Source organism: Myotis myotis, unplaced genomic scaffold (assembly GCF_014108235.1).
Source record: "Myotis myotis isolate mMyoMyo1 unplaced genomic scaffold, mMyoMyo1.p scaffold_m19_p_18, whole genome shotgun sequence".
NCBI classification, from domain to species: Eukaryota; Metazoa; Chordata; class Mammalia; order Chiroptera; family Vespertilionidae; genus Myotis; species Myotis myotis.
This window is the reverse complement of record NW_023416322.1, coordinates 32807640-32820940: the sequence shown is the minus strand read 5'-3', so window position 1 is coordinate 32820940 and position 13301 is coordinate 32807640. Positions and strand designations below refer to the sequence as shown.

At 47.4% G+C, this 13301-nt stretch overlaps 1 protein-coding gene across 1 annotated transcript; it reads left to right on the top strand.

Moving 5' to 3' along the window:
* The first annotated feature begins 308 nt into the window (after window positions 1–308).
* Window positions 309–2663, top strand: LOC118673307 (disintegrin and metalloproteinase domain-containing protein 30-like). The gene has a single exon (XM_036343931.1). It carries the CDS (start codon window positions 309–311, stop codon window positions 2661–2663), a length of 2355 nt encoding a protein of 784 aa, XP_036199824.1.
* The last annotated feature ends 10638 nt before the right edge of the window (window positions 2664–13301 follow it).

Sequence of the window (13301 nt, the reverse complement as noted above, 5' to 3'; positions counted from 1 at the left end):
TTTCTTCCCACGATTTCTCTACTCCTGCTCCTTTGCCCAAGCTGCTCTCTGACTTTCACCGTCCCTCGAGCCAACAGTCTCTCTTTCTCTTGGATTCTCGCGCACCTTTGTGGCGTTTCTTCCTCGTGCGCCCAACGGCACCGCCCAGAAAACGAACTAGATGCCTTGGACAGGACCTGCGCCCTGACCCATCCTACACCTAGGCTGGCGCTCCAGCACACCCTGCCCTCCGAGCCCCCGCGCTCTGCGCGCCTCTAGCGGCCGTGCCTGGAAGTGCAGGGGCGGACTCACTGGGGAACAGCTGTGCCATGAGGTCAGTGAGGACCTTAGCCTCCCAAGGCCATTTGCTCCCAGTGCTGGTCGTGGCGTTGCTCCTGGTTGACTCCCTCGGCGAGGATTTCAGTTTTCACCCGGAGTGGGGGTTTGACTCATCTGAAATCACCATCCCCAGAAAGCTGAGCTTCCGGGGAGGGAAGCAGGGCGCGCCCCAACGCGTGTCCTACCTCCTGCAGGTGCAAGGCAAGAAGCATGTCGTCCACCTGTGGCCCAAGAGGTTTCTGTTGCCCCGGCACCTGCAGGTTTTCTCCTACACAGAACAGGGGGAGCTCGTGGAGGATCACCCTTACATACCCAGGGACTGCAACTATGTGGGCGTGGTGGAAGGAGCTGAGGATTCTGAAGCTACTCTCAGTACATGCGCGGGGGGTCTCCGAGGCATATTGAAAATTGATGCCAAATATTACCAAATCGAGCCTCTCAAGGCCTCTCCTAGTTTTGAACATGCCCTATATCTCCTGAAGAACGAGGGGGGATTTCAGGATCAGCTCTGTGGCGTCACTGGTGATGAAACAGAAGAGCAGATGGCCCAGCCTGGCATCATGGCTCGGTATAGTGACTATACTGGACCCTCGATGCACCAAAAATATTACGAATTAGGCCTGGTCTTTGATCATGAGAGATTTGAGTTTTCAAATTCCAATATTACCGATATCACCAATGATGCCATTCTTCTGACTTCAATTGTCGATACTTACCTTCAGGAAGTCCGTACGAGAGTACAACTGCGTGCACTTGAAGTATGGTCAGATCAAGACAGAGTGAATATTAATTTTCCAACATTACAGCAAGCTCTAGGCCAATTTTTGATATACCAAAGAAATATACTAAGTCGACAGTTTAAAGTAGATTGGTCCCAACTATTCATAAAAAGGCATTACATCGATGCTCTCGCATGGTCATGGGGAATAGTGTGCACGGAGAGGTATGCAGGATCTGTATCTGTTTTTCTAGACACAAGCATCCTTGGACCTGCCACTTGGACCGCTCACAATCTGGGCCATAGTTTGGGAATGAGCCACGATGGGCCATTGTGCAGGTGTCGGGGTCGGCGGAGTTGCATCATGGGCACTGGACGACATGGGTTTAGCAATTGCAGTATTATTCAGTTTTTCAACCATGTTCATAAAGAAGCAAACTGTCTAAATAATATCCCAGGAGAAGATTATGTGGTTAAGAGATGCGGAAACAAAATTGTGGAAGACGAGGAGGAATGTGACTGTGGTTCCTTAGAGGACTGTGAAGACGACCTTTGCTGTGAACCAGGTTGCAGACTCAGACCGGGTGCCAACTGTAGCTTTGGACTTTGCTGCTCTGAATGTCAGTTTCGTCCATCGGGATATATGTGTCGGAAGGAAGAAACCGAATGCGACCTTGCAGAGTACTGCGACGGCATCTCCAATTTCTGCCCAAATGACACGTATAAGCAGGATGGCACCCCGTGCAAATACAGCGCCCGTTGTTTCCAGAAGGGGTGTCATTCTGCATATATGCAGTGCCAAAGCATTTTTGGGTCTGATGCCAGGGAGGCTCCCACTCAGTGCTTTGAGACAGTTAATTCAATAGGGGATCAATATGGGAACTGTGGGATGATAGGAGCTGGTAACTATAAAAAGTGTACTAAGAGGAACACGGTATGTGGCAGGGTGCAGTGTATAAATGTCGAAACCCTCCCTGACATGCCAGAGCACACGAGCATCGTTTCTACTTATCTGGAGGATGAAAATCTGATATGCTGGGGCCTCGGCTACCGTCTGTCCTTGGTACCCATGGGGATCCCTGACCGGGGTGTGGTCTATGATGGCACCTCCTGTGGCACGGACCGGATATGTGTGAACACAACTTGTTACAATATTTCAATCCTGCGCTTTGACTGTATGCCTGAGAAGTGCAACCACAGAGGCTATTGCAACAATAACAGGAACTGCCACTGCATGTACGGCTGGGCTCCTCCGCTCTGTGAGGAGCAAGGGTACGGAGGGAGCATTGACAGCGGGCCGCCGGGAGAGCTGCCAGAGGAGGTGTCCGCCACTGTCCAGGTCGTGTCCCTTATGTTATCTCGCATTGCTTTATTAGTCATCTCCGTGGTTATCGTGTTTTTCAGGCGATTGATAGGAAGCTATTTAAGTCCCAAAGAGATAAAACCCGAAGAAGTAAAACCCGAAGAAGTAAAATCCAAAGAAGTAAAACCAGAAGAAGTAAAACCGGAAGAGATAAAACCCAAAGAGATAAAACCCAAAGAAAAACAAGTACCACCAGTTGACACTGAAGTGACAAAACCCCCAGCAAAACAATCTAAAAAAAAGAAGAAGAAGGGACCCAAGTAGCCCTCAGTCATTCAGTAACACAGGATCATATCTTGAACAAGTTTATCATTTATCCAAATGGCTCTTCATTCTTCTCCAAACTCTTTCCCACTTAATTTACCTTCATGGTTGATCAGCAAAATAAATGATATTCTTGTTTGGGAGACAAACCAGTGCACTTTGCTTGCCTAGTGTTCGCTTGGCCTAGTTGGTGAGCAAGGTTGGCGTGTCCTGAGAGGAATGCCCTGGTGGCTTTTCTGAACTCAAGCTCTGGATGGTGTGAGTCTCATGCAGTTACAGTGGCTGTCAGAGCAGAGTCCTGCCTCTCAGAATCCCAGCAAACAGAGGGATCCTTTGCCTTTCCCTCGGCCTCCCTCGGTGTGGTCAGTGAGAATGCCTGTGTCTGGCCCCTGCTGAACAATCAATGGTGACCTCCACGGTTTACAAATGGGAAGCAATGCTCTACCAGGAGTGTCCCTCAGATAAGCTTTTCGCCCTGGATAGTCACTGTCTGGGCCACTCCAGCTCTATGGACGTGTGGTCTCTGACTCAGGTTTGGGTGACCTCATTGGGTTAGGACACTAATCTCTTGCTTTGCATCTCAGTCCATAAATGACGACACCCCCCTGGCAGTATTCAGAGGACAAGGATCTAACAATATTCTGTGCTTTGGGATTCTGCTCACAGCGACACCTCGCTCTAGGTTTGCCACTCCCCCTAAGTGGAGCAGAGGAGAGTGAGGAACGCCTTCCACGTCCCAGGACCCCCCTGTCTGCCTCCAAAGATTCTTTCCCCCTTTTCTGGTGATTTGGCGGGGGGGGGGGGGGCGCGCTGAGTAGGCCTTGGGAGGAGTGACTGGGAGGAGTCACTGTCCACCTCTCCTGACCAGGAAGGGTCTCATCCTTCAAAGACCTTGTCAACCCAGGTGTTTTCAGTCTTGTTCTAGGCCAGTGGTCGGCAAACTCATTGGTCAACAGAGCCAAATATCAACAGTACAACGATTGAAATTTCTTTTGAGAGCCAAATTTTTTAAACTTAAACTGTATAGGTAGGTACATTGTTATTAACTTAATTAGGGTGCTCCTCAGGCTTAGGAAGAGCCACACTCAAGGGGCCAAAGATCCGCATGTGGCTTGCGAGCCGCAGTTTGCCAACCACTGTTCTAGGCTCAGCCTCCCTGCTGTTCTCTCACCAGGCCCCAGGGCACCTCCTTCTCCAAGGACCACAAGTCCACTGTCCACCACCCCAGCATCCTCTCATCTTAGCTACATCATTCTTCTCATTACAGAAGAGGGTGAGCATGCTTCATAATAGTGGTCCCCGTGGACTGTTTAGGGGCTATTTTTACTCAGAGGACATCAAAATAACCTGTATTTTGTGGTGGTCAAGCTTGGTCATCACTAGAAAAGGTTCTGAAAGAAAGCAAGGACATTGATTTACAGCCCCAATGCTGACAATGATGGCTGCTGTGTATTGAGAGTTCACTGCATGCCAGGCAATGTCTCACGTGTATTACTGTCATACTCCTGACAATAACTCTGTGAGAAGGTGGTGTTTTCCTGTTTTCTGAAAGAGAAATTGAGGCACAACAAGGTTAAACCACCTGCTCACAATTATGTAACTAATAAGTAATGACATTGTTCAAGGAAACATTATATAGACATTATGAAAGTGAATTTAGAGAGAGGACAAAAAATTTTACTTGTGATAAAATGCACATAATATTTACCATCTTTCCCATTTTTCTACTGTATTCAGAAATAATTGACAAATGTAATTGAAGAGATATAAAGTGTACAATGTGGTGGTTTGATACACATATACATTGTGGAATGACTACCAAGATCAAAATAATGAAAAGATCTGTCACCTCACATAGTTAATTTGGGGCGGGGGGGGGGGGGCGGGGGGCACTGATGAGGATGCTTAATGAGAACTCTAAGCAAATTTCCGGTACATTATTAACAAGTATCATCACCATGCTGTACATTAGATTCTCAGAACTATATTACTTGTAAGTGATAGTTTGTACCCTTTGACCTCCATCTACCCATTTTCCCCTTCCCCCCCAGCCTCTGGCAACCACCATTCTATTCTCTGTTTCTATGAAATGAATGTGTGTTTTTTACATTCTACATATAAGTAATACCACATAGACTCTGTGAATCTCCGTCTGCCTTCTTTCAGTTAGCATAATGCCCTCCAGGTTCTTCCATGTTGTTGCAAATGGCAGGGTTTCCTTTTTACAGCTGAATAATATTCCAGGCCAGGCTGGGGGAGGGGAGGCCTGTGATGACCTGGGGAGAAGCAGATATCTATGCAGGAGGAGAGTCAAGATCAGAGGTAGTCTCAGAAGCGTTGCAAGGAAGGTGCTGTGGTCAACAGGGAAAATACTGAGCAGAGTTGAAGAACCACTGAATTTATTTATTTTTTATATTTTTATTGAATTCAGAAAGGGGGAGAGAGAGAGAGAAACATCAATGATGAGAGAATCATTGATCAGCTGCCTCCTGCACACCCCACACTGGGGATCAAGCCCGCAACCCGAGTATGTGCCCTTGACCTGGGAATCGAACCTGGGACCTTTCAATCCACAGGCCGACACTCTAACTACTGAGCCAAACCAGTTAGGGCAAGAAACACTGAATTTAGCCAAAGGGAGGTTGGAGTCACTTGAGTAAGGAATGAACTGTGAGGAACGGCTGAGGAGCGATGCCAGACACCAGAAGTTTGTGATGTGAGTGGGGCATTAGGAAGGGAGGTCACAGGTCTAGACCAGATCTTCATGAAATTGGATGTGAAGCTAGAGAAGAGGTAGGGAAGTCTCTGAGGGTACAATGTGGTAGAAAGTGGGATTGGGAAATGGAAGGGTCCTGGCCGTTGCATGGGCTGCTGGGAAAGCCCCATCAGGCTGCCTGGCTCTGTCTCTCCGAGAGGATGGAGGTCTCTGGGCACTGGGAGCAGCGAAGGAAGAGGCAGGGGCTCCGAAATGAACTCGGGAGGGAGCAGAACTTGGGAGTGTAATGAGGAGACAATAAGGGAAGGGTGAGTCCGAAGGCTGTTTTCTCTGGGAAGTCAGCTGCTGAGCTGAGGAATCAGTGGGAGGATATGAAGAAGAGGCGAACTCAGGGGAGGGCCAACTAGGGAGAAATTCAAGGAACACCAAGTGTGTTGAGCTCCACTTCAGGTTGGAGCTCCCAAGGCCCAGCCATGCTTTGTTCCAGCAACACGCTTCTTTGTCCTTTCAATTAACCCACTTGAAGTTGAGCTTGCTGGGGCATAGTTCTCCTTCGTCATAAACTGATTTTAACTGTAAGGGTCGCCAATGAACTGCGAGCACAAAAGCCAGGCCTACCTCTGCTTTGGTCCCATTCTCTTCCTTGTAAGATAAGGAAGAGGTTCCAATCACCTCTAAATTCTCCTTTGTCTTTGATATCCTGTAATTCTGGTTCCTTTTCAACTACTTTGTTTTTTGAAGCAGGCACCCTAAGGAACTGACTGAATGCCTCCTGTCTCCTGGGTCCAGGCATTCCTGGGGTTCTTTCAGATAAGAGGCTCTTGGTTGCTGTATTCACAGCACTGAGCCAACTCCGTGGTCACCTGGGCCATGGCCAAATGTTTGCCCGTCAGATGTGGACATAAAGGGAGGAGACATTTACAAAGCTTGGGTGTTATAAGTTGTGTCGTCTCTTAAGGAAACACACGTAAGACTTTGCAATAAAACCATAAGATTTACTAATTTTAAGGCTGAACCCAATGAAGGATGCCCATAAAATTCTTATCTAAAGAATGTTCAGGAAATTGTTGAACAAAGACATCGTCATTCGAAGAGATATAAAGAGGCTCTCTCGGCTAAGCATATGGGCTATATTAGAGAGGAAAGTAAACAACAAAAGACCCCATCTCTGCTCTGGGAAAACAACTGATGTCTCCTTAAAAAAACAACAACAAAAAACTCTTGTATTTGACTCTATTCTTTGACCACAGGCTCAAATTTGATGCCCCCTGGTCTCAGAAGCATTGCATGGAAGAGGTCATGGTCAATACCTGCATTCCTCTCTTTTAAATCTTATCAATACCTGGGTTTCTAGAAATGATAGATTTTTTTGACCATCCTTATCTTCAAGGGTTACTAAGAAGGAACAAAAAATACATTTCCCTGCCCCAAAAGCACAGGTGTAATGAATGAATCACCAGGAGACACTTCCCTGCCAATGACCCCAGAGCCTCCTCTGCCCTAATCATTTGAGTACCCCGTGTGATCTGACAGGAACTCACACGGGTCCTAGGATTCCTTACACAATTAGCCCACTTCTTAAAGCCCAGGTGATGGTGGTGAAGGTGTCCCTGGAGGCCATAGTCTTGGTCCTGAAGTCATCAGCCATGTCTCCGGTTAGACCAGGGGTGGGCAAACTTTTTGACTCTAGGGCCACAATGGGTTCTTAAACTGGACCGGAGGGCCGGAACAAAAGCATGGATGGAGTGTTTGTGTGAACTAATATAAATTCAAAGTAAACATCATTACATAAAAGGGTACGGTCTTTTTTTTTTTAGTTTTATTCATTTCAAACGGGCCGCATCCGGCCCGCGGGCCGTAGTTTGCCCACGGCTGGGTTAGACCAATGCAAACATGTAGATGGAAAACCCCTTTGGAAATAGCAAAAGCTTTCTCCCCTCTCGTAAAGAGTGGTGGGAATGCATAAAGGTTTAACCACTTTGGGTAAAAGTCTGGCAGATTCTTAAAATTAAACAAATACCTATTCACCTATTCTATTACTCAGTAATCCCTAGGTGTTCATCCAAAAGAAATTAAAACATGTCCACAAAATAACTTACATGAAAATGTTCATAACAACTTTATTATTAGAGCAAAAACTGGGAACATCCAGGTATCTGTCTATCGGATGGATCAACTGTGATATATTCATTCTATGGAAAGCAAAAAGAGAACAATGAAAAAGAAAGTCGTACACAAAAGAGTATGTACCCTTTAATTCCAGTGATAGAAGTCCTGGGGTTTAAGATTAATCCATGATGGAAAAAAATCAGAGCAGCACTTTCCCATGGAGGGAGGAATTGATTGGGAAAGGGTGATGGAGAGGTTCTATATCTTCCCAGAGGTTTGGTTGGCATGTTAATATGCACTTGCCAAAAGTCTGCAGATGTATGCTAGGCATGTGTGCATTGTGTTGTATGTAAATTTTACCTCAAAAATTTTTTTAAATCTGCAAGTAAATACTCAACTTTAGTAAATGGTATGTATGATGAAGTATTTAGAGGAAAGTGTACTGATGTCTCCGATCTACTTTGAAATGCACTTAAGCCCTGCCGTGGTGGCTCAGTGGTTGAGTGTCAACTTGTGAATCAGGAGGTCGAGGTTTGATTCCCAGTCGGGGCACATGACCAGGTTGCAGGCTCAATCCTCAGTGCGGGTCGTGCAGGAGGCAGCTGATCAGTGATTCTCTCTCATCACTGATGTTTATATCTATCCCTTCCTCTCTGAAATCAATTTTTTTAAAGAAATGTATTTAATCTCACACCTGTCAGACTGGCTATCATCAACAAATCAACAAAGGACAAGTGCTGGAGAGGATGTGGAGAAAAAGGAACACTTGTGCACTGCTGGTGGGAATGCAGACTGGTGCAGCCACTATGGAAGACAGTATGGAGTTTCCTCAAAAAACTGAAAATGGAACTCCCATTTGACCCTGTGATCCCACTTCTAGGAATATATCCCAAGAAACCAGAAACACCAATCAGAAAGGATATATGCACCCCTATGTTCATAGCAGCACAATTCACCATAGCTAAGATCTGGAAACAGCCTAAGTGCCCATCAGTAGATGAATGGATTAGAAAACTGTGGTACATCTACACGATGGAATACTATGCTGCTCTAAAAAGGAAGGAACTCTTACCATTTGCAACGTCATGGATGGAACTGGAGAGCATTATGCTAAGTGAAATAAGCCAGTCAATGAAGGAAAAATACCACATGATCTCACTCATTCATGGATAATAGAGACCATTATAAACTTTTGAACAATAATAGATACAGAGGCAGAGCTGCCTCAAACAGAGGCCGGGGAGGGTTGGGGGGCAGGAGGTAGGGGGTAAGAGATCAACCAAAGGACTTGTATGTATGCATATAAGCATAACCAATGGACATAAGACACTGGAGGATAGGGGAGGCTAGGGGACTGTCTAGGGCGGGGGGGGGGGGGGAAATGGACACATATGTAATACCCTTTGTAATACTTTAAGCAATAAAATAAAATAAATAAATAAATAAATAAATAAATAAAAAGAAGTACTAATGACTATGAAAGAATGTGCAGCAATATGTAAATGCCAGAAGGAAAACTTACTTTTATTAAAGGAAAATGATAGAAATGGAAAAAAATAATAAAGAAATGTATTTTAAAAAACAACAACAACATGGGTTGATAGGTGATTGGGAGTTAGTTAAGACATCAATATACAATATAGCAAGAACAGTAAAGTGCTCATGATGGACTCTGACTGGTGCACAGGTAAAAGTATACTTTGTTTTGTGTTTGAAAATGCGTGTGACAATGCAGCACTTCAAGTCTTTGGAGATCCTACAGGAGGGATACTGCCTTCTCCGTCATGTCAGCCACACTGAGATTGGCCACGTTCATCAGCACTCCACTTCCCCCCACCCCAGAATATATTGTAAAAGTGTCCATTTTTTTAAAAAAATCTGATATGTATTAAGTTCTTACTATGTACCAAGCACAATGCAAAACTCTTTTCACTCATGATCTCATTTAATATTCAAAACTTTCCTATGGTAGATGTACAATTCATATCTGAGTAAGAAAATAGAGTATTTTGGGGGCTCAGTATCTACTGCCAGCCCCCCACCTAGTAAGTGGCAGAACCTGGTGAGAACCCGGGTCTCTGATGCCAAAAGCCAGACACCAACAACGATGCTTGCCTGCCTCCCTCCAAATCCATTATTTGAGTTAGAAATGCCTCAGAAATTATCCGCTCCACTGCCATCGCGTTAGAGACAGTAATGAGGCCCGGAAAGGAAGAGTGATCCTCCCACATATGAATCCTCTTCTGTTTAAGGCCTGGGCCGTTTTCTCCAGGGAGTTATTAATCCCGTACTCTGTGATCAGTGGCAGCACCGGCAACACATGTCTTACGTTTTGAATGACCAGAAAAGTGGTAAAAGACTGGCCACACCAAGTGACGCCAGGGTGTGGGGCGCCTGGAGTTCTCATTCATCGCTGCTGGGAGTGTAAGATGGTTCCAATGCGCTGGAAAACTGCCCCTTTCAAACCAACTCAAATATCCACACATCCCACGGCCCAGCCATCCCACTCCTCGTAGTGGAATGAGAACAATGTCCACCAGAGACTAAGCATGTCCATTGCACCTTTAGTCAGAAGCTGGAAATGGCCACCCTGACCATCAACCAAGAATGAGCAACCATATAACAGTCTGTGCTGCTACATTCACGCAGCCAAATGCTACTCAGCGCGAGCAAAGCACAAGTTACTAATACAGGCGACATGTGGAAGCGTCACAAAAACCTTACGTCAAGTGTAAAAAAGACAGACAGAGTACATGTTACATGATTTCATTCACGTGAAGTTTTTTTTTTTAATATATTTTATTGATTTTTTACAGAGAGGAAGGGAGAGAGAGATAGAGAGTTAGAAACATCGATGGGAGAGAAACATCGATCAGCCGCCTCCTGCACATCTCCTACTGGGGATGTGCCTGCAACCCAGGTACATGCCCTTGACCGGAATCGAACCTGGGACCTTTCAGTCCGCAGGCCGACGCTCTATCCACTGAGCCAAACCGGTTTCGGCTGAAGTTTTTTTAAAAGGCAAAATGAATCTATGGTGCTCGGAGTCAGAATAGGTATTGTCTTGATGGGGGGTTGACTGGCAAGGGGCAGGAGAAAAATTTCTGGCGTGATGAGAATGTTCTATATCTTTATCTTGGTTGTTGCTACACAGGTGTATGAAATTGTCAAAATCCTTCCAGCTTCATATTTAAAGTGTGTGCATTTTATGCAATGTAAATGATACCTCATAAAATAATATCATAAAAAATCTCTTTTTTTAAATGCAAAGCAAGACAAATGAAACAAGGAATTTGGCAACAAGGAGAACCACATTTCACCTAGTAATTTTGAAGATGTGATATGGTAAGCCCCCTTCCCCTCACCCCACAAGAGAAACAAGTGGATAATAGTACAGTGGAAATAAAATTAAGTGACTGAAAGAGTGAGGGAAGGAAGGAAGGGAAGGAGGCTGGCAGGGAGAGAGGAGGCTGGTCACGTACAGACTTTTCACTTGGCCTCTCTGTGGCATAACTTCCATTGCCACCTCTTGAGCGAATCAGCTGATACTTTCGATCGGTTAGAGCTCTCCCCACAGCAGATAACAGATGGTCCAGGAGAGATGGTCCAGGAGAGATGGTCCAGGAGAGATGGTCCAGGAGAGATGGTCCAGGAGAGATGGAGGAGGAGAGGTGGAGGAGGGGAGGTGGAGGAGGGGAGGTGGAGGAGGGGAGGTGGAGGAGGGCAGGTGGAGGAGGGGGCTTGCTCTCTGCCACCTGTCCCTGCATCGGGGCTGAGTGAGCGGCTATAGACTCCAGCTCTTCCCAGCTGTGAGTTAATGAACATCCTCAGTTAATGACTCATTTCCTCTCTGCTGATAGGATTGGTTCCAGGATCACCAGATGCTACAGGGCTTGCTTGCAGAAGAGCTCCTGATCAATATCTTTGTCAAATACGAAAGGATGAAGTCCAAGACTGTAAACATGTGCACCGTGGGGGGGGGGGGGGGTTTGAGGAGGAATTCTTCCATAGTGTTTGCTTAAAAAACAAGTAGTTCATGCTGTTTTCTTAGGGTTTAGACGTTTCTAAAAGTTCAAGGCTCACCCTCTCATTATGCAGTCCCTTTAGACTTTCCCCGGGTCCTCTACCAGACTTCACTTCCCACATTCTCCTGAAGCACTTTTCTCTCATCTTTTTCGCGCTGTCCGTTCCATTAGGTGATGCACACCCCAGGCCCCCGCCTGGCTGAGGCGCTTTTTTCATGCCAACCCTATCTAATAAAAGAGAAACATGGTAATTGGCGTATGACCGCTACCCTTCCCATTGGCTAATCAGGGCAATATGCAAATTAACTGTCAGCCAAGATGGCGGCCGGCAGCCAGGCAGCTTGAAACTAACATGAGGCTTGCTTGCTTCAGTGACGGAGGACTCCAACATTCCCTGCCTGCCGCTGCAGGCCTCTGAGCTGCAAGCAACTATGTAACAAACATAGAAGCTAAACAAAACCCCAGAAACCTGCCCGGCTTCAGCCAGCCGGATCGCAACATTGTAAGCAAAGGCCAGAAACCTACTTTCAGCAGCGGAGGCCTAAGAGCTGGAGCCAAGCCTCAAAGCTAAAGCTGGCCCAGAATAAAAAAAGAAAAAGAAAAAAAGGAGCGGTTGGGAGCTTCAGTCACCCCCAGCCTGAAAACAGCCCTCAGCTCCTCACCCAGACTGGCCAGGCACCCCAGTGGGGACCCCCACCCTGAAGGGTGTGTGACCAGCTGCAAATAGCCATCATCCCCTCACCCAGGCTGGCCAGGCACCCCAGTGGGGACCCCCACCCTGATCCAGGACACCCTTCAGGGCAAACCAGACGGCACCCACCCATGCACCAGGCCTCTACCCTATATAGTAAAAGGGTAATATGCCTCCCGGCACCAGGATCAGCATGACAGGGGGCAGCACCCAAACCCCCTGATTGCCCTGCAGCTCTGTGTGTGACAGGGTGTGGCGCCCCAACTCCCCCCCTCCCCCGCCCCCCGACGGGCCCTGCTCTGTGTGTGACGGGGTAGAGCCATAACCTCCCCATCGGCCCTGCCCTGAGTGTGAGAGTGGCGGCACCCCAACCCCCTGATCGGCCCTGCTCTGTGGGTGATAGAGGGTGGCGCCCCAACCCCCTGATGGGCCCTGCTCTGTGCGTGACAGGGGGTGGCTCCGCAACCTCCCCATCGACCCTGCCTTGAGTGTGACAGGGGACGGTGCCCCAACCCCCCAATCGGCCCTACCCTGAGTGTGACTGAGGGTGGAATCACAACCTCCCAATCCGCCCTGCTCTGTGTATGACAGGAGGCGGCGCCCCAACTCCCCAATCGGCCCTGCTTTGAGCCCGACCAGGGGCTGCACCTAGGGATTGGGCCTGCCCTCTGCCACCTGGGAGCAGGCCTAAGCCAGCAGGTCATTATCTCCTGAGGGGTCCCAAACTGCGAGAGGGCACAGGCCGGGCTGAGGGACCCCCCCTCCCCCCCCCGAGTGCACAAATTTTTGTGCACCGAGCCTCTAGTCTAATATAAAAAAATAACAGCCTTTGAAAACCTTCCCACAGGCACCATCAGGAAAGCAGGAACTGCTCATTAGTTAAAAGGACGACTAAGTGACTCGCTGCCACAACAATGCTGGAGGCGACTTGTCCTTGACCTCAAACGATGAAGCTGTGAGAAGCTCCAGGACTGGACTCAAAGGCAGCTCCCTGGTCGTCTGAAAAGGAAGGCGAAGGGACAGTCGCTCAAGCTTCCGTCAGGAAGCCCGAGTCAGAAAGCCTCTTGCAGGTGCGACAAAGACTCTTAGTGAAGTAT

Bases quoted from the DNA above. Each gene is read 5' to 3' on its own strand.
- LOC118673307 (XM_036343931.1), top strand. From the start codon at position 309: ATGAGGTCAGTGAGGACCTTAGCCTCCCAAGGCCATTTGCTCCCAGTG.